The following is a 22,438-nucleotide window of genomic DNA, read 5'->3' as shown; positions in this document are numbered from 1 at the left end:
GAGACCCCCTGAAGTGCCTAAACAGTGGAAACCCCTCAATTCTAACTCCAACACACCCCTAACCCTTATCCCAAGTGTAGCCGTAACCCTAATCACAACCCTAACCCCAACACACCCCTAACCACAACACACCCCTAACCCTAACCACAACCCTAATTCCAACCCAACCCTAGCCCTAAGGCTATGTGCCAACGTTGCGGATTCGTATGAGATTTTTCAGCACCATTTTTGAAAAATCCGCGGGTAAAAGGCACTGCGTTTTACCTTCGGATTTACCGCGGATTTCCAGTGTTTTTTGTCCGGATTTCACCTGCGGATTCCTATTGAGGTTCAGGTTCATTTACTTTTTTTTTTATTTTGATCACTGAGATATAACCTATCTCAGTGATCAAAATTCACTCTGGAACGAATCTGCCGGCCGGACCGAGGGGAGCAGACCACAGATCGGGGGGCTGGGGGGGGCGATCGGAGGAGTGGGGTGGGTGCACATTAGTGTGTCCAGCCATGGCCGATGATATTGCAGCATCGGCCATGGCTGGATTGTAATATTTCACCATTTTTTTAGGTGAAATATGACAAATCGCTCTGATTGGCTGTTGATAGTGAAACTGCCAATCAGAGCGATCGTAGCCACGAGGGGGTGAAGCCACCCCCCCTGGGCTAAACTACCACTCCCCCTGTCCCTGCAGATCGGGTGAAATGGGAGTTAACCCTTTCACCCGATCTGCAGGGACGCGATCTTTCCATGACGCATATGCTGCGTCATGGGTCGGAATGGCACCGACTTTCATGACGCAGCGTATGCGTCAAAGGTCGGGAAGGGGTTAACCCCTTAAGCCCCGAGGGTGGTTTGCACGTTAATGACCGGGCCAATTTTTACAATTCTGACCACTGTCCCTTTATGAGGTTATAACTCTGGAACGCTTCAACGGATCTTGGCGATTCTGACATTGTTTTCTCGTGACATATTGTACTTCATTTTAGTAGTAACATTTATTCGATATAACTTGCGTTTATTTGTGAAAAAAACGGAAATTTGGCGAAAATTTTGAAAATTTCGCAATTTTCCAACTTTAAATTTTTATGCCCTTAAATCACAGAGATATGTCACGCAAAATACTTAATAAGTAACATTTCCCACATGTCTCCTTTACATCAGCACAATTTTGGAACCAAAATTTTTTTTTGTTAGGGAGTTATAAGGGTTCAAAGTTGACCAGCAATTTCTCATTTTTACAACACCATTTTTTTTTAGGGACCACATCTCATTTGATGTCATTTTGAGGGGTCTATATGATAGAAAATACCCAAGTGTGACACCATTCTAAAAACTGCACCCCTCAAGGTGCTCAAAACCACATTCAAGAAGTTTATTAACCCTTCAGGGGTTTCACAGGAATTTTTGGAATGTTTAAATAAAAATGAATATTTAACTTTTTTTCACACAAAATTTATTTCAGCTCCAATTTGTTTTATTTTACCAAGGGTAACAGGATAAAATGGATGCCAAACATTGTTGTACAATCTGTACTGAGTACGCTGATACCCCATATGTGGGGGTAAACCACTGTTTGGGCGCATGGCAGAGCTCGGAAGGGAAGGAGCGCCATTTGACTTTTAAATGCAAAATTGACAGGAATTGAGATGGGACACCATGTTGCGTTTGGAGAGCCACTGATGTGCCTAAACATTGAAACCCCCCACAAGTGACACCATTTTGGAAAGTAGACACCCTAAGGAACTTATCTAGATGTGTGGTGACCACTTTGACCCACCAATTGCTTCACAGAAGTTTATAATGCAGAGCCGTAAAAATAAAAAATCATATTTTTTCACAAAAATGATCTTTTCGCCCCCAATATTTTATTTTCCCAAGAGTAAGAGAAGAAATTGAACCTCAAAAATTGTTGGCCAATTTGTCCTGAGTACGCTGATACCCCGTATATGGGTGTAAACCATTGTTTGGGCGCATGGCAGAGCTCGGAAGGGAAGGAGCGCCATTTTACTTTTCAATGCAAAATTGACTGGAATTGAGATGGGATGCCATGTTGCGTTTGGAGAGCCCCTGATGTGCCTAAACATTGAAATCCCCACAAGTGACACCATTTTGGAAAGTAGACCCCTTAAGGAACTTATCTAGAGGTGTGGTGAGCACTTTGACCCAACAAGTGCTTCACAGAAGTTTATAATGCAGAGCCGTAAAAATAAAAAATCATATTTTTTCACAAAAATAATCTTTTCGCCACCAATTTTTTATTTTCCCAAGGGTAAGAGAAGAAATTAGACCACAAAAGTAGTTGTGCAATTTGTCCTGAGTGCGACGATACCCCATATGTGGGGGTAAACCACTGTTTGGGCGCATGGCAGAGCTCGGAAGGAAAGGAGCGCCATTTGACTTTTCAATGCAAAATTGACTGGAATTGAGATGGGACGCCATGTTGCGTTTGGAGAGCCCCTGATGTGCCTAAACATTGGAACCCCTCACAAGTGACACCATTTTGAAAAGTAGACCCCTTAAGGAACTTATCTAGATGTGTGGTGAGCACTTTGACCCAACAAGTGCTTCACAGAAGTTTATAATGCAGAGCCGTAAAAATAAAAAATCTTATTTTTTCACAAAAATGATCTTTTCGCCCCCAATTTTTTATTTTCCCAAGGGTAAGAGAAGAAATTAGACCACAAAAGTTGTTGTGCAATTTGTCCTGAGTGCGACGATACCCCATATGTGGGGGTAAACCACTTTTTGGGTGCATAGCAGAGCTCGGAAGGGAAGGAGCGCCATTTGACTTTTCAATGCAAAATTGACTGGAATTAAGATGGGACGCCATGTTGGTTTGGAGAGCCCCTGATGTGCCTAAACATTAAAAACCCCCACAAGTGACACCATTTTGGAAACTAGACCCTCTAAGGAACTTATCTAGATGTGTTTTGAGAGCTTTGAACCCCCAAGTGTTTCACTACAGTTTATAACGCAGAGCCGTTAAAATAAATTTATTTTTTTTTTCGCAAAAATTATTTAGCCCCCAGTTTTGTATTTTCACAAGGGTAACATAATAAATTGGACCCCAAAAGTTGTTGTCCAATTTGTCCTGAGTACGCTGATACCCCATATGTGGGGGGGAACCACTGTTTGGGCGCATGGCAGAGCTCGGAAGGGAAGGAGCGCCATTTGGAATGCAGACTTAGATGGATTGGTCTGCAGGAGTCACGTTGCATTTGCAGAGCCCCTGATGTACCCAAACAGTACAAACCCCCCACAAGTGACCCCATATTAGAAACTAGACCTCCCATGGAACTTATCTAGATGTGTTGTGAGAACTTTGAACCCCTAAGTGTTTCACTACAGTTTATAACGCAGACCCGTGAAAATAAAAATTCTTTTTTTTTTTCACAAAAATGATTTTTTAGCCCCCAGCTTTGTATTTTTACAAGGGTAACAGAATAAATTGGACCCCAAAAGTTGTTGTTCAATTTGTCCTGAGTACGCTGATACCCCATATGTGGGGGGGAACCACTGTTTGGGCTCATGGCAGAGCTCGGAAGGGAAGGAGCGCCATTTGGAATGCAGACTTAGATGGATTGGTCTGCAGGCGTCACGTTGCATTTGCAGAGCCCCTGATGTACCCAAACAGTAGAAACCACCCACAAGTGACCCCATATTGGAAACTAGACCTCCCATGGAACTTATCTAGATGTGTTGTGAAAACTTTGAACCCCCAAGTGTTTCACTACAGTTTACAACGCAGAGCCGTGAAAATAAAAATCCTTTTTTTTCCCACAAAAATGATTTTTAGCCCCCCAAATTTTTATTTTCCCAAGGATAACAAGAGAACTTGGACCCAAAAAGTTGTTGTCCAATTTGTCTCGAGTACGCTGATACCCCATATGTTGGGGTAAACCCCTGTTTGGGCGCACGGGAGAGCTCGGAAGTGAAGGAGCACTGTTTTACTTTTTCAATGCAGAATTGGCTGGAATTGAGATCGGACGCCATGTCGCGTTTGGAGAGCCCCTGATGTGTCTAAACAGTGGAAACCCCCCAATTATAAATGAAACCCTAATCCAAACGCACCACTAACCCTAATCCCAACTGTAACCCTAACCACACACCTAACCCAGACACACCCCTAATTCTAATCCCAACCCTAATCCCAACCGTAAATGTAATCCAAACCCTAACCCTAGCCCCAACCCTAGCCCTAACCCTAACCCTAACCGGAAATACCGGATTACGTACCGGTAATGCTCTTTTATAGAGCCCACGACAGCACCCACTAGAGAGAGAGGGGATCCGCCCCTAGGAACAGGAAACCTACAGAGAGATAAAAGGGGCGGCCCCCCCTCGCTCCTCAGTTGTTTTACAGAGAATAGGAGGAACCGCCGCCAGGTTTTAGTTAACAGGTTCAGGTATATTCATATATATATATATATATATATATATATATATATATATATATATATATATATATATATATATATATATATATATATATATATATATATATATATATATATATACACATATTTACAACCTTATGCTACTTTCTTCTAATATTTACACCTCACCAAAGAAGCACCACGTGCGACTATATACAGAAAAGGGAGGGATGTGAAAGGGTGCTGTCGTGGGCTCTATAAAAGAGCATTACCGGTACGTAATCCGGTATTTTCTATTCGCCACGACAGCACCCACTAGAGAGAATTTCAGAGACTATAGACTGGGTGGGTTTACTGAGTCAAGGACCGATACCCCAAAAGTCAGATCAGAAGCAGAGGATAGATCTAATCTATAATGTTTATAGAAGGTATTAGGTGAAGACCAAGTTGCAGCCTTACATATAAGGTCTATTGGCACATTCGCCCTTTCTGCCCAGGAAGTCGACAAGGCTCTTGTAGAGTGTGCTCCTATATGCATTGGAGGATCTCTACCTCCAGCTTTATACGCCAGGATTATGGCCTCTCTGATCCAGCGAGATAATGTGTTCTTTGTCACTCTGGTACCTTTGGTTTTACCCTGGAAAGACACAAAGAGAGCCCTACTCTTCCTCCAGTCCCTGGTTCTCTCTAAATAGGCTAGCGCAATTCTTTTTACATCTAGAGTATGAAGTTTTACTTCTTCTGGAGTTGAGTGGTTCTCATAAAAGGTAGGTAACAAGATCTCCTGGGTTCTATGAAAAGTAGTGGCTACTTTAGGAAGATAACAAGGGTCTGTTTTCAAAATTATCCTATCTGATGTTACAGATAAAAAGGGAGGATCTATAGCTAATGCCTGGAGATCACTCACTCTTCTAGCAGAAACTAATGCCACTAACAATACCGTTTTCAAAGAAATATTTTTTAGTGAGGCTGTATGGAGAGGCTCAAACGGTGGCTGTGTCAATGCTTCCAGGACTATGGATAAATCCCACTGAGGAACCTGCGGTATGCTAATTGGTCTTGAACGCTCACAGGCAGATATGAATCGGGATATCCACCTATTACCCGCAACATCATAATTAAAAAGAGCTCCTAAAGCTGAAACCTGGACCTTCAGAGTGCTTACGGAGAGTCCTAATTCCAAACCTCTTTGTAGAAATTCCAACACTGGAAATATAGGAACTTCAGATGAAAGTTGTGCAGTATGGAATTGAAGAAATTTTCTCCAAATTCTAACAAATTCTAGTAGTTGAAGGTTTTCTACTCTTCATAAGAGTGTTAATTAACCCACTAGAAAACCCCCTTATACTTAGTAACTGCCTCTCAAACTCCAGGCAGTCAGGTTCATGCCCTTTGCCTGAGGATGGAGGAATGGTCCCTGAGAGAGCAAGTCCTTGGACTGAGGCAGAATCCACGGGTCTGACACTGACATCGCCCTCAGCCATGAGAACCATGGCCTTTTGGGCCAGAATGGGGCTATTAACAGAACTCTTGCGCCTTCCTCCCTTATTTTTCTTATTACTATAGGTAATAGATTCCATGGGGGGAAAAGCATAGGCCAGGTCGAATGTCCATGGTACCTGGAGGGCATCGAGTATGTCCGGCTTGTCCTCCCTGCATAGAGAGGCAAACCTCCTGACCTGACGGTTGGCTCTTGTGGAAAACAAGTCTATTTGAGGAACACCCCATCGAGCTGTTATTAATCTGAAAATCTTCCTGTTCAGCATCCATTCTCCCTGATGAAGAGTGTGACGGCTGAGGAAATCGGCATGAAAATTGTCTATGCCCCTGATGTGCACTGCTGACAAGGATAGCAGATGACCTTCGGCCAACTCCATGATGTCTGAAGCCACTTCTCTGAGTTTGTCCGACCTTGTACCTCCTTGATGGTTCAGATACGCCACCGCAGTGGTGTTGTCGGAGAATACTCTTGTGTGTGAGCCGCTGAGCTGAGGAAGAAAGTGAAGTAGGGAGTAGTATATAGCCCTCAACTCTTTGACATTTGAGGAATTATTAAGTTCTGAACTGGACCAAAGACCCTGGACCCATTGATCCTGAAAACGTGCCCCCCAGCCTTCAGGACTAGCGTCTGTGGTCACTATACTAGAAGGGGTGATTACCCATAGAACCCCTCTCGAAAGATTTTTCCGATTCAACCACCACATAAGGGAGTGTACTACTTCTGACGTTAGGAAAACTGTTCTATCCAGACATCCTCTATTTTTAATGTCCTCATCCAATACAAATTTTTGTAGATGCCTAGTATGGAACTGCGCCCACTGGACCGCAGGAATGCACGATGTTAGAGAACCTAGTAGTGACATGACATTCCTTAATGACATACTACGCTTTCTGATCGCTAAGGACACTTTATCGAATATGGAAGTTTTCTTATCCTCAGGAAGCTTGCAAATCTGGTCAACTGAATCTAGAAGGAGCCCAAGGAATTTCTGACACGTTACTGGCTGGAGTCTAGATTTTTCCCAATTAACCAGCTAGCCCAGGTTTTGTAAGGATGACACTACCTCCTGTAACCTCTGCTCACACTGTAGGGAGTTCTTACCTACAATCAATAGGTCATCCAAATACGGAATGACCAAGGTATCTTTTACCCGTAAAAAGGACATTACTTCCAGTAGCAATTTAGTAAAAACCCTTGGGGCCATAGATAAACCGAAGGGCATTGCCCGGTATTGTAGATGACGAATTTGCCCTTCTATACAAACTGCTACTCGAAGAAATTGCTGATGTAAATGGTGTATAGGAATATGGTAATAAGCATCTTTAAGATCCAATACTACCATGTAACAGTTTGGAAATAGATTTTTTATGGCCGAACGTATGGATTCCATTTTAAATGTTTTGGGTCTTATAAAGGAGTTCAGTTTTCTCAAGTTAATTATAGTTCTGAAAGAGCCATCAGGCTTACTAATCAGAAATAAGGGAGAGTAAAATCCCCTCCCTATCTGGGAAGATGGAACCTCTACCAGCACTTGTTTGAGTAAGAGGGATTTAACTTCGGTTTCAAGTGCCTCTTGTTGAGGCCTGGATCTTAAGGTGGTAAGGAGGAAGGAGTCCGGAGGCCTTCTAATAAAGTCTAATGTGAGGCCTGAAGATATTAAATCAATGGCCCATGGATTAACCGTTATGTCTTTCCACTGCTTACTAAATTGTTTTAGTCTTCCTCCCACCGGTGAAATATAATCAGCGGAATTTATCTGCTGGCTTGAAGGGGCGCTTATTGAACAAATTTCCTCTTTGTTTGAAATCCTTGTTATTCCATCGGTCCCTGAAGCCTCCCTTCCTTCCGAATGGTGGCTTCTTGAACGCCCTTCTGTAAGAAGGAATAAAGGGATTAGGGAACCCCTTCTTCCTTTCACCTGCCTTAGTGAGAATTTCGTCTAAGACCGTTCCAAAGAGGTACTCACCCTGGCAGGGTATAGTACACAATTTAGCCCTGGACTGGGCATCCCCTTTCCAATTCTTTAACCATAAAGCGCGCCGTGCCGTATTAGTGAGGCTGGCTGTTCTGGCTGCTAGGCGGAGAGAGTCTATAGAGGCATCAGAAATGAAGGCTGCCGCCCCCTTAATCAAAGGAATAGAGGCACGTAGTTTCTCCCTAGATACACCACTCTTAATATTTTGGTCCAACTGCTCCAGCCAGACCAGCATAGATCTACTAGTGGACGTGGCTGAGATCGCCGGTTTAAATGCCGTGACACAAGCTTCCCATGACCTCTTAAGCAGAGCGTCTGATTTTCTATCCATGGGGTCAGGCAAGGAGCCCGCATCCTCTACGGGTAAGGAGGATCGGCGAGAAGTTGATGCTACAGCCGCATCCACTTTAGGAATTTTAGACCAAACTGCCAAGTCCTCATCATCAAAGGGGTACCGCCTCTTACATGATACCGGTACAAAGCCCTTCTGTCCTTTAGCCCATTCTTTTTTAACAAGGTCTTTAATGGCCTGATTCACAGGGAATACTTGGCCCTTTCGCTGCGATAAACCTGCGAACATGATGTCCTGTGGTGTCTGGGGATCTTTAGACTCTGACACCCCCATTGTTCCTCTTACAGCTTTAACCAAATTATTTACATTGTCTGTAGGAAAACAGACATAATCTTCCTCCTCCGAGGAATCCAATCTCTGAGAGATGTCTGAGTCCACCTCTCCACTTTCTGCTGATGTGTCGGCTATAGGTGAAAGAGTCCTTCTACTTCTCCTTTCCATATTAACCGCCGGACTACCCCTCAAGGACTGAAGCTCTTCCCGGATCATGAGACGTATGTCATTCATCCTGACCGAACTCTCCTGCTGTAAAGTGTTATCAATGCAATGTTGACATAGCTCCTTAATATATGAGTCAGGTAGGGGCTCATTACATATCTTACACTGCTTATGTTTAGATTTTGACGTCCGCTTAGCCTATAAAAAAGACACAAGCAGAGGAGACTACTGTAAGAGATATGAAGCTATATATACACTTATCCGGAAAATAAAATATATACCGGCTGCAGAGTTGTCTGGTCGGCCTGGGGTTTGGAACGGGACGATTTTTTCCCTGATTTATCCGTGGAATCACTCATTTTTGAGTGTCCGCTGATTTTCTTATTAGCATCACCACTAGGCAGGATTACAACCTCCAGTGGGCGCTCAATATCTTCCTGAGACGACATGGTGCGCACAGTGCCATGTGTCTTCAGCCTTATATAGAGCCGTTCTTACAAGGGATACACGCCCCCATCTTTCCTCCCCCCTTTTTTTTTTTTTTTTTTACCTGACCAACTTTATTGGTCCTCTCCACCGCTGTTGAGCGCCAAGGCGTCCACGCCAGCACGCTCAGCTGACCCCGCATACCCGGAAGTTCCGCTTTACATCCGGGTACGCCGACCATACAGCGCCTGCATGTGCGCTCGCGCGTCTTCCTTCTATGCTGCAGAGGAAGAGAAGCTCCTGCTACCGCGGCCGTTCATGCCCCACTGTGGCCGGAGGGTAAGCGCTTTCCATAGCGACACTTACTTGGTGTGCTGACGGGGATTCTTTAGGCGGTGGAGCAAAAACCAACGGTCTCCCAACAGGGAGACTGTTGTGATCCCGGCATGCTGATGTATCCAGATGAGGGGGGAACCAACAGGAACCCCCGTCTCTGATGCTCGCTCTGGGGCCCCTGTCGCTCAACAGAGACGTACAGGCTGTGTTCCAGGCGAGCTTTTCCTCTTCTTAGCTGCAGAGATTCTCTCTGAGGGTTCCCTCCTTGGGAACAGGAAACCAACTGAGGAGCGAGGGGGGGCCGCCCCTTTTATCTCTCTGTAGGTTTCCTGTTCCTAGGGGCGGATCCCCTCTCTCTCTAGTGGGTGCTGTCGTGGCGAATAGAAAAATGGAAATAAATACATTTTTTTTAATTTTATTATTTTTCCCTAAGGCTAGGTTCACATTGCGTTAGGGAAATCCGTTTAGCACTAGCGGATTGCGCTAACACAATGTCTTTTTAGGTGTCGTGTTTAGTGGTCGCGTTAACGTCCCCGCTCTGGAAGATCGGGGATCGGACCTCGGGCGCGCCGCGGACGCTGCAAGCAGCGTCTGAGGCGCGCCACAAAAGAATGGCACCTTGCTAGCGCGAGCCGAAAATGGCACGCTGTAGCGATGCGCTACACCTGAAAATCACATTGCTGTCAATGGTTGTGCTAACGGACCCGTTGCACGGCGTTAATTGTGACATTTTCGCCGTGCAACGCTGTCCGTTAGCGTTAACCCATTAACGCAATGTGAACCTAGCCTAACTAAGGGGGTGATGAAGGGGGGTTTGATTTACTTTTATAGCGAGTTTTTTAGCGGATTTTTATGATTGGCAGCCGTCACACACTAAAAGACGCTTTTTATAGCAAAAAAGTTTTTGCGTCTCCACATTTTGAGACCTATAATTTTTCCATATTTTGGTCCACAGAGTCATGTGAGGTCTTGTTTTTTGCGGGACGAGTTGACGTTTTTATCGGTTACATTTTCGGACACGTGACAGTTTTTGATCGCTTTTTATTCCGATTTTTTTGTGAGGCAGAATGACCAAAAACCAGCTATTCATGAATTTCTTTTGGGGGAGGCGTTTATACCGTTCCGCGTTTGGTAAAATTGATGAAGCAGTTTTATTCTTCGGGTCAGTACGATTACAGCGACACCTCATTTATATAATTTTTTTTATGTTTTGGCGCTTTTATACGATAAAAGCTATTTTATAGAAAAAATAATTATTTTGGCATCGCTTTATTCAGAGGACTATAACTTTTTTATTTTTTTGGTTATGATGCTATATGGCGGCTCGTTTTTTGCGGGACAAGATGACGTTTTCAGAGGTAACATGGTTATTTATATCCGTCTTTTTGATCGCGTGTTATTCCACTCTTTGTTCAGCGTTATGATAATAAAGCGTTGTTTTTTGGCTCGTTTTTTTTTTTTTTTTCTTACGGTGTTCACTGAAGGGGTTAACTAGTGGGCCAGTTTTATAGGTCGGGTCGTTACGGACGCGGCGATACTAAATATGTGTACTTTTATTGTTTTTTTTTTTATGTAAAGAAATGTATTTATGGGAATAATATTTTTTTTTTTCTGCTTTATTTAGGAATTTTTTTTTTATTTTTTTTTTTACAAGTGTGGAAATTTTTTTTTTTACTTTTTCACTTTGTCCCAGGGGGGGACATCACAGATCACCGATCTGACAGTGTGCACAGCACTCTATCAGATCGGTGATCTGACATACAGCCGGGCAGGATTAGAGCTGCAGCTGCAGCCTGATCCTGACCCGGAAGTGCTCCCTGCAGGACCCGGATGCAGCCCGGCGGCCATTTTGGATCCGGGGACTGCAGGGAGAAGACGCTCGGTACACGGTGAGCACATCACCGTGTACCGATCGTCTCAGGGAAGCCCGCAGGGAGCCCCCTCCCTGCGCGATGCTTCCCTGCACCGCCGGCACACCGCGATCATCTTTGATCGCGGTGTGCCGGGGGTTAATGTGCCGGGAGCGGTCCGTGACCGCTCCTGGCACATAGTGCCGGATGTCAGCTGCGATAGGCAGCTGACACCCGGCCGCGATCGGCCGCGCTCCCCCCGTGAGCGCGGCCGATCGCATATGACGTACTATCCCGTCCATGGGAATTAAGTCCCAGGTCACCTGGACGGGATAGTACGTCATATGGGATTAAGGGGTTAATGGACACAGAATGGTCAGATGTTGGCAAGACAAAAGTTTTGTCGCCCACAGAAAGTAATGTTATATTCAAACAAATGGTTAACTTAAAATACAAATACATGTTGCATAACATTGGTGAATGAAGTTGTGGTGCTATTAGAGTCATATTTAATATTTTGTGTGACTTCCATAAGATTGAAGGACTGCATCCATGCGGTTCAACAATGATTCATACAATTTATTAATGAAGTCAACAGGAATAGCAAAGAATGTAGTCTTTCATGCCTCCCAGAGTTCATCTAGATTATTTGGTTTTGTCTTCCAAGCTTCCTCTTTCATCCTACCCCAAACATGCTCAATGATGTTCATGTCTAGGGTTGAGCGAAACGGATCGTTCATTTTCAAAAGTCGCCGACTTTTGGCAAAGTCGGGTTTCATGAAACCCGACCCGATCCCTGTGTGGGGTCGGCCATGCGGTACGCGTTTCGTATGACGCGCTTGGCGCCATTTTTTTCAGCCAACGAAGGGGCGTGGGCAGAGTGATGACATAGGCGTCCACGCCCCTAAGACCCATCGCCATGTTGTCGCTTGTGCGCTGTAGCGATGTGCAATGTGTAACACCAGCTTTTCAGAGGAGGGAGGGAGGGAGGGAGGGAGGGAGGGGGAGAGGGAGAGGGAGAGGGAGAGGGAGAGGGAGAGGGAGAGGGAGAGGGAGAGGGAGAGGGAGAGGGAGAGGGAGAGGGAGAGGGAGAGGGAGAGGGAGAGAGAGAGAGAGAAAAAAAAAAAAAAATCCCATTGGCTTTGCATTGGGTTTCGTGTTTCGGTCGATCCTCGACTTTTCGCCATAATCGGCCGATTTCACTCGACTCGACTTTTGAGATGGTCGGGTTTCGCGAAACCCGGCTCGACCCTAAAAAAGTCAAGGTCGCCCAACCCTATTCATGTCTGGTGACTGGGCTGGCCAGTCCTTGAGCACCTTGATCTTTTTTGCTTGGAGGAACTTTGTTGTAGAGATGGATATATGAGATGGAGCACCATCCTGCTGCAGAATTTGACCCCTTTTATGATTTGGAATATAAGAGGTAGCTACCGTATATACTGCAGTATAAGCTGACCCGAGTATAAGCGGATCCCCCTAATTTTGCCACAAAAAACTGGGAAAACTTAATGACTCGAGTATAAGCCTAGGGTGAGAAATGCAGCAGCTACTGGAAAATGTCAAAAGTAAAAAATAGATACCAATAAAAGTAAAATTAATTGAGACATCAGTAGGTTAAGTGTTTTTGAATATCCATATTGAATCAGGAGCCCCATATAATGCTCTATAAAGTTTATGATGGCCCCATAAGATGCTCCATATTAAAATATGCCCTATATAATCCTGCATAAAGGTTAATAATGGCCCCATAAAATGCTCCATAGACACATTTGCCCAATATAATGCTGCACAAATGTTGATTATGGCCCCATAAGATGCTCCATAAAGATATTTGCCCCATATAGTGCTGCACAAATGTTATGGCCCCATAAGATACTCCATACAGACATTTGCCCCATACAATGCTGCACAAACGTTAATTATGGCCCCATAAAGATATTTGCCCCATATAGTGCTGCACAAATGTTGATTATGGCCCCATAAGATGCTCCATACAGACACTTGCCCCATGCAATGCTGCACAAACGTTGATTATGGCCCTATAAGATGCTCCATACAGACACTTGCCCCATATACTACTGCACAAACGTTGATTATGGCCCCATAAGATGCTCCATACAGACACTTGCCCCATAGTACTGCACAAATGTTATGGCCCCATAAGATGCTCCATACAGACACTTGCCCCATATAGTTCTGCACAAACGTTGATTATGGCCCCATACAGACACTTGTCCCATATAGTGCTGCATAAACGTTATGGCCCCATAAGATGCTCCATACAGACACTTGCCCCATTTGCTGTTGCTGTGATAAAAAAAAAAAAAAAAATCACATGCTCACCTCTCCGTCGCTCAGGCCCCCGGCACTTTCAATATTCATCTAACTTCGTTCCGGCGCTGCTCCGTCTTCAGCGTCTTGTGCACTGACGTTCAGGCAGAGGGCGCGCACTAACCACGTCACCGCGCCCTCTGACCTGAGCATCACTGCAGAAGACTCTGCGGCGCCGGAACGAGGAGCAGGTGAATATCGCGCAGCGCTCCCCCTCCCCGAATATACTCACCTGCTCCTGGCGCGGTGAAGTCCCTGGTTCCCCAGCAGCTTCTTCCTGTATTGAGCGGTCACCGTTACCGCTCATTACCATAATGAATATGCGGCTCCACCCCTATGGGAAGTGGAGCAGCATATTCATTACTGTAATAAGCGATACCATGTGACCACTCAGTACAGGAAGAAGCTGGGGCGCCAGGGATCGCGCCAGGAGAAGGTGAGTATAATTAGATGGCCCCCGCTCCCCCTCCTATGCCGACCCCTGGGTATGACTCAAGTATAAGCCGAGAGGGGGACTTTCAGCCCCAAAAAATGGGCTGAAAATCTCAGCTTATTCTCGAGTATATACGGTAATACTTCTTGATATTTTAGACTATTGATGTTGCCTTCCACCTTGCAAATGTTTCGCACCCCCATACCAAATGTAAACCCAGACCATGATCTTTCCACCACCAAATGTAACTGTTTTCTGGGTGTATTTTGGATCTATACTGGTTCCAGTAGGTCTCCTGCAGTATTTGCAGGGGCTGAGGTGTAATTCTACTGAAGATTCATCAGAGAAATCCACCTTCTGCCACTTTTCCAGCATCTATCTGTTTAACAGGCTGTTGGACTTTGCAAATGCCACACGGTTTTTTATTTGCCTTTTGTTTAGTGCTGGCTTCTGGGCACTGATTCGACCATGGAGGCCATTTTGAGACAGAATCCTACAAACTGTTCTAGTTGACACAGTGACTTGAGGTGACCAGGCCTGTTGGAACTCCGCTGCAGTGGAAGAGGGGCTTGCTTTGGATTTTCTAACCACAAAAGTTCCTCCTGAGCAGTTGTCTTGCGGGGTCTGCCAGACCTGGGCTTGTCAAGCACATCTCCAGTCTCTTCAAATCTTTTTTAATTCTTTGTACTTGACGCTTAGACACATTAAAGGTGCCAGCCACCTCTGCAGTGGATCTGGTCTTCAGCCTCTTGATAATCCAGGCTTTGGTCGCAGGGTGGATTTTTGGCATGTTGTCAGAGCTCAATTTGCAGTTCAAATGAAAGTCTGGGGTGCTGGGTTTCTTTTTATACACACACACACACACACACTAATTAACCGATCATTTACTGAGCACAGGTGAGGATGTAAACTAGGATTGGGTGCATTATATGACCAGGCGACAAAACTTTTTTCTTGCCCAAATCTGACCAGTCTGTGTCCATTAACTGATCAATATTTCTGCATTGATGCCAATTTATTTTCTTAACCTAAACCACATTTCTGAGGGTTTCAGAATAATTGATACAACCAATGGATGAATTTAATGTCAGGTTATAAGCTTTTATTTACATAACATGGATAAGCGACAATTTCTGTCAGGGAGTATAAGATGCAAAAAAAAAAAATTGCCACAGAAAACTGCAGCTAAATATATATTAAAGAAGGAGCAGCAGAAGACCGTAATGGAGCTTTTGGAGGTAAGCAGTGAGAGCTATGTACTCACATACAGTGCCTGCAGGCCTTGCATTGATGTGGATATGCGCACATAGACTCCCCTGCCTACCTTGCGCTGCAATCTATATACTCCCGAATTAGCCCTAAAGAGGACTGTTGGTTTGTCAGGATTTGTGGACTGAACAGTAGCAGACCTACACTAACTATTACAAGGACGATTCTGACCCTCTCTCATCAGCAGCTCTCCCTACACTAGCTGAGTCTGGAGCAGAATACGGCGAACAGGGCGGCACCAGGTCTCTTATAGGCCCGATGACGCTGTGCAGCCAGCCAATCAATGTAATGCCACAACCAACATGGCTGCAGCATTACAGTGTGTGGCAGGCAATCCCTGCATGTTGATTGGCACTCTAAAGAGCGCCAAATATGCAGGGCGGTGACCCGACCTACCACCGAGCGAAGCCAGAAATACTCGGCCAGCTCTGAGCATTGCAATGCTCCGGCAAGCACCGAGTAGTGGCGAGCAGGCTCTTTCATCACTAGAGATTACATATGCATCTGTATTGACTCCTGACAGGTCGCTGATCCCTCAGTGATCTGCCCCCCATTTTTACATAATGCATATAATAGTTTTGATATTATTGTTGATAATGCCTATAATATTGTGGCTATTGTGAGGTTTAGAATATAAATTACATCCAGCAAAATGTCACCAGCGGTGGCAGCGCCTGGACAGTAGCATCTATAAGTAAGAGATAAATGCTATCGCCGCCGATGTCATTTTGCTGGATGTAATTTATTTTCTAAGGCTTCTTTCACACTTCCGTCTTCCTAATCTACACAGGATACGTCAAGACGTTGAAATGACGGATCCTGTGCAGATTGTGGAAAAGGTGTGCACTGGGCCCGTCTTTCTGATGGAGTCTTCGTGCCTATGTGCACCTGTTGTGCATGTGTAAACGCATACACAACACAAACCAGGTATATATATATATATATATATATATATATATATATATATATATATATATATATATATATATATATATATATATATATATATATATATATATATATATCAGTATTCTCACCTACCGGCGTTCCCGCGCAATGATACTCCCGGCAGCTAGCGTTCCTAGTGATACATTGCAAAATCTCGTGAGAAGTCGCGGTCTCGCGAGACCGCAACTTCTCGCAATGTATTACTAGGAAGTAACGCTAGCTGCCGGGAGCATCTGTGACGCTGCGCGGGAACGCCGGTAGGTGAGAATATTGCGATTTTTTAAATTTTTTAAAATTATTTTTAACATTATATCTTGCTACTATTGATGCTGCATAAGCAGCATCAATAGCAAAAAGAGAAAGAGAGCGAGCGAGAGAGAATTTCCCTGATGGGAAATTCTTCCATGCATGCTTTGAAAAGGCGGGACCCGTCGCTGGATTCCTGCTTTGCACAGTCAGCGACGCATCCAGCGCCCATTGGCTTCCCTTGTAGCCAGTGACGGGCAGCGCAGGATGCGTCGCTAACAGATTTTCCAACGTGCAGAAAAAACTTCCTCTGAGCGTTTTCTCTGCCCGACGGACCTTTTTTTTATGCAGGATCCAGTGAAAGACGGATGAAACGGATGGCCATCCGTCACAATCCGTGGCTAATACAAGTCTATGAGAAAATGCAGGATCCTGCATTCTCAAAAAACGACGGATTGTGATTGTGACGGGAGCTGAAAGACGGAAGTGTGAAAGAGGTCTCTTGATCCTAGGGGGTAGGTGGATCCTCCAGGTTGTAAGTTCCATAGAAAACGGCATTCAAATACCAAAGTCATTAGAACAGTTTTGGGAGGAGGAGAATGTTGTGGTCTGGAGGCAAAATGGTGATCACATGATTGTGATACAGCTGGACTACACCACCGATAAAGCAGCCACAGCCGGTGACGGAGAAGAATCTGTGACTTCTCTGCATTTAGTGGTTACTACTCACCTGGGTAATCATATGTAGGAATCTCCTCTTTCCACCACTCATCACCTCTCACATATGTCTCTGTAGTATTAATATGGGTCAGATCTTCACCCTGAAATAAATATTGTAAAAGTCACCGACAGATGGAGAAGTCACATCTATGATCAGCTCTAATCCTGCCATCTCCACTGTTCTCTTTACACAAGTATAAAACATATAATACTGGTGGATAAAACAAGACTGAGCATAAGATCTTCACAGCCGTCTACACATCATAGGGGAGATCTCATGACACCTTCTCTCCATCTACCTGAGGATCCTGAGGAACATCGGGATCTTCTTGTTTACAGTCCTGTGGAAGAAGAGGACTGGGACATCTCTCTGGTGTTGTCCTCTTACTGGATAGATCTGGAGGAAACACATACAGGGACTGAATTCATTCTTTACATACAGATAATTATAGACCGTGTGTATTTAGTCCTGTCTATTACCTGGTGATGTGAGGGGCTGGGGAACCTCCATCATGACGTCCTTGTACAGATATTTGTGTCCTTCTAAATACTCCCACTCCTCCATGGAGAAATAGACAGCAACATCCTGACACCTTATAGGAACCTGACACATACAATGATACCGTCATACCATGATCCCTTCATAGCGTTACTGTATAATGTCCCAGCATTCCCAGCAGTGTCACCTCTCCAGTCAGCAGCTCAATCATCATGTAGATGAGTTCTAGGATCTTCTTGTCATTGATGTCCTCATGTATCAGGGGGTGAGGTGGAGGCCATGTTATTGGGCTTAGGGGTCTTCCCCATCCCTCAGGGTCCTGACAGCGCTCACTAGAGGCCTTCTTCACTACTGTGTAATCCTGGTTATGGAGAAACACATTAATAAATCTCACTACAGACATTTCCAGAGTCCTCACCTCTCCAGTTCTGTCCATCTGTTATTCCCATAGATAAGAATGATGTAATGTGACATCATCAGAATCTCTCACCTCTCCAGTAAGCCGGAAGAGGATCTCTAGGGTGAGGTGTAATATCCTCTCGGCCATCTTGTCTCTGTCCATATTGATCTTTGATGGGTAAATCAGGAAAATTCTCTTATATAGAAGATCTTCACTGAGAGGATCCGATATTGTAGAGACCTGAATGAGAAGATGAGCAGATGTAACATCATAAAATCCTGTGTAATAATACAATTACTGGCCATTTTCCTGAAGCCGAGTTAGCAGATTTAGATCTCGGCTTCAGAAAAATGGCCCCCGCGATCTCCATCTCCCGCGGCTATTTTCCTGAAGCCCCGGGAAGCTCCTTCGCCTATCGGTAAGGCAGGCATGCATGCAAAATGCAAACGATGCAACAAAGACATGCAAGGCATGGTGGCGCGAATGAGACAACATCATGAGAAGTGCGGTGATGAAGATGACTCATCTTCATCACCACACTTCTCATGTTGCCTCAATCGCGCCACCAGGCCTTACATCTCTTTGTTGCATCGTTTGCATTTTGCATGCATGCCTGCCTTACCGATAGGCGAAGGAGCTTCATTAAAATATCCCCAAACTGGGTCTCTTTTACTGCCTGCTGCCATTATAAGGAAAGAATGTAATAAACCTCAGATCGTACACACAAACAGATCCAGACTTGTCTGTCTGTGGCTATGCTGCATTATTGTGCTCAAAGTTTCACTTTCATTTTCTTGTCTGCTTTCCCTTCCTCCTCCTCACACTTAGATTCACATTCTTCTTGTGTTGTGCAGATCTATTCCACTCCAAACAATCAGAAACATATTGTCTAACTTCTTGGACTTGGCACTGAAGGGGTTGATTCTGTATTCATAGGTTTGTAGAACAATAGAATTAAGGTCTTTTTCTCAACTCTGTTCATGTTGTAACATTTTTGCCGTGAAGAAGAGGCTGGGACCTCTGCGGAGTCAAATTCAGTTTTGAGAACTGCGTAAGTAAAGCGAGCGTCTGTGATAATATAGGAGAGAAACTGCCCACTAATCCTACAGAAACCTCTGGAAGAGCATGGCATTGTGAATGTTACACATATACAGCCTTTATTCTACTGAGTTAAACAACTCAGCTTTATCTCATAATGGAAGAACCTTTGGATGGTAAAATATTTTCCTCAAAAAGCAGTTTATTGAAAAAAAATCCGATTTAAATAAAAAAAAATCCGATTTTTTTGATTTTTTTTTTTAAAAAACATTGATTTTTATCCACCCTGCAGGGTACAATAGCAGAGCCTGGAGAGGCAGCAGTAACCCATTGCACAGTATCAGATCCAACGAAACACTGGGACTGACATCTCCGCTGAGCAGGCTCCCCTGCGGTCGATGCAGAATGGGAGACCGCAGCAGACACAGCTCGAGATTCCCCCTGTACAGCGGCGGGAACTCGACTCCTAACACCCATCTTATAAAAATTCTTTTTTTCTGTAATTTTCACCCCAAATTTGGGGTGCGTCTTATGGTCCGGTGCGTCTTATAGTCGGAAAAATACGGTATTACATGAAAAACACCACCCAAAAAATTGGGCATGGAGGTACTGTTGAAAAATTATACTGTGTATGGGAATCAAGAAAGTGGCACCAAATGGTATCAAGAAAGGGGATACGTGAGGATTTATTATCTAGTGGTTTGGGTGGAAGCATATTGTGTGGGACATCTTGTACTATAAATGTGTGAGGGATAAAAGGGGAACATTATACTGTGTAGAGGCCCCGTACTATGAGAGTTATACATGTTTCCTTGGTTCCTGTCTTTCATAGTTGGGTCGTTTGTATCTATCAGCGGAAAAGGAACAAAACCATTGTGATTCTTATAAGGAGGCAACACAAAACCCCTAAATATAACATTTTATAACAACCCCACAATCTGTGACTCTTCAGGATAATCGCTCTCACCATTGGATTAGAGCTGATACTATGAAGCTAAAGTGACTGAACAGACTTTCTGTCACCTCCATAAAGGGGCACTTTACTGTGTTTGTCAGAACTGTCCGAGGATTATTAGAGGGGATAGTTCCCCCAATTAGAGGGGACACCTGTGGATATTGGGGTCTTTACCTGCTACAGTTCTGGTGTGGAGCCTCCACCCGCAGAGCCGCACTCCACATAGAGAATAATGGAGCCTCCAGCACCGACCTCCACCCGCAGAGCCGCACTCCACATAGAGAATAATGGAGCCTCCAGCACCGACCTCCATCCGCAGAGCCGCACTCCACATAGAGAATAATGGAGCCTCCAGCACCGACCTCCACCGCAGAGCCACACACCACATAGAGAATAATGGAGCCTCCAGCACCGACTTCCACCCGCAGAGCCGCACTCCACATAGAGAATAATGGGGCCTCCAGCACCAACCTCCACCAACACTCCACATAGAGAATAATGGAGCCTCAAGCACCACCCTCCACCCGCAGAGCCGCACTCCACATAGAGAATAATGGAGCCTCCAGCCCCGACCTCCACCCGCAGAGCCGCACTCCACACAGAGAATAATGGAGCCTCCAGCACCGACCTCCACCCGCAGAGCCGCATTCCACATAGAGAATAATGGAGCCTCCAGCACCGACCTCCACCCGCAGAGCCGCACTCCACATAGAGAATAATGGGGCCTCCAGCACCAACCTCCACCCGCACTCCACATAGAGAATAATGGAGCCTCAAGCACCACCCTCCACCCGCAGAGCCGCACTCCACATAGAGAATAATGGAGCCTCCAGCCCCGACCTCCACCCGCAGAGCCGCACTCCACACAGAGAATAATGGAGCCTCCAGCACCGACCTCCACCCGCAGAGCCGCACTCCACACAGAGAATAATGGAGCCTCCAGCACCGACCTCCACCCGCAGAGCCGCATTCCACATAGAGAATAATGGAGCCTCCAGCACCGACTTCCACCCACAGAGCCGCACCCCACATAGAGAATAATGGAGCCTCCAGCACCGACCTCCACCCGCAGAGCCACACTCCACATAGAGAATAATGGAGCCTCCAGCACCGACCTTCACCCACAGAGCCACACTCCACATAGAGAATAATGGAGCCTCCAGCACCGACCTCCACCTGCAGAGCCGCACACCACAGAGAATAATGGGGCCTCCAGCACCGACCTCCACCCGCAGAGCCGCACTCCACATAGAGAAAAATGGGGCCTCCAGCCCCGACCTCCACCCGCAGAGCCGCACTCCACATAGAGAATAATGGGGCCTCCAGCACCGACCTCCACCCGCAGAGCCGCACTCCACATAGAGAATAATGGAGCCTCCAGCACCGACCTCCACCCGCAGAGCCGCACTCCACATAGAGAATAATGGAGCCTCCAGCACCACCCTCCACCCGCACTCCACATAGAGAATAATGGAGCCTCCAGCACCGACCTCCACCCACAGAGCCGCACTCCACATAGAGAATAATGGAGCCTCCAGCACCGACCTCCACCCGCATTCCTCATAGAGAATAATGGAGCCTCCAGCACCGACCTCCACCCGCAGAGCCGCACTCCACATAGAGAATAATGGAGCCTCCAGCACCGACCTCCACCCGCATTCCTCATAGAGAATAATGGAGCCTCCAGCACCGACCTCCACCCGCAGAGCCGCACTCCACATAGAGAATAATGGAGCCTCCAGCACCGACCTCCACCCGCAGAGCCGCACTCCACATAGAGAATAATGGGGCCTCCAGCACCGACCTCCACCCGCAGAGCCGCACTCCACATAGAGAATAATGGAGCCTCCAGCACCGACCTCCACCCACAGAGCCGCACTCCTCATAGAGAATAATGGGGCCTCCAGCACCGACCTCCACCCGCAGAGCCGCACTCCACATAGAGAATAATGGAGCCTCCATCACCGACCTCCACCCGCAGAGCCGCACTCTACATAGAGAATAATGGAGCCTCCAGCCCCGACCTCCACCCGCAGAGCCGCACTCCACATAGAGAATAATGGGGCCTCCAGCACCGACCTCCACCCGCAGAGCCGCACTCCACATAGAGAATAATGGAGCCTCCAGCACCGACCTCCACCCGCAGAGCCACACTCCACATAGAGAATAATGGAGCCTCCAGCACCGACCTCCACCCGCAGAGCCGCACTCCACATAGAGAATAATGGAGCCTCCAGCAGCGACCTCCACCCGCAGAGCCACACTCCACATAGAGAATAATGGAGCCTCCAGCACCGACCTCCACCCGCAGAGCCGCACTCCACATAGAGAATAATGGAGCCTCCAG

General features: G+C 45.9%; 1 protein-coding gene across 1 annotated transcript in view; it reads right to left on the bottom strand.

Annotated features, from left to right (window-relative positions):
- The window catches only part of LOC138663565 (gastrula zinc finger protein XlCGF57.1-like), a 109,520-nt gene that overhangs the window by 67,618 nt on the left and 19,464 nt on the right, over positions 1 to 22,438 (bottom strand). The window contains exons 2-6 of the mRNA XM_069749811.1: positions 18,189 to 18,338; positions 17,886 to 18,059; positions 17,680 to 17,803; positions 17,499 to 17,596; positions 17,210 to 17,300 (exon numbers count right to left, since the gene is read on the bottom strand). Coding sequence (XP_069605912.1) covers positions 17,210 to 17,300; positions 17,499 to 17,596; positions 17,680 to 17,803; positions 17,886 to 18,059; positions 18,189 to 18,260 — 559 coding nt within the window. The 5' untranslated portion in view covers positions 18,261 to 18,338. The remainder of the gene's footprint in view (positions 1 to 17,209; positions 17,301 to 17,498; positions 17,597 to 17,679; positions 17,804 to 17,885; positions 18,060 to 18,188; positions 18,339 to 22,438) is intronic.

Source organism: Ranitomeya imitator, chromosome 2, assembly GCF_032444005.1.
Source record: "Ranitomeya imitator isolate aRanImi1 chromosome 2, aRanImi1.pri, whole genome shotgun sequence".
Classification (NCBI taxonomy): domain Eukaryota; kingdom Metazoa; phylum Chordata; class Amphibia; order Anura; family Dendrobatidae; genus Ranitomeya; species Ranitomeya imitator.
The sequence above is the reverse complement of the archived record's forward strand: the minus strand, read 5'-3'. Positions and strand labels throughout refer to the sequence as shown.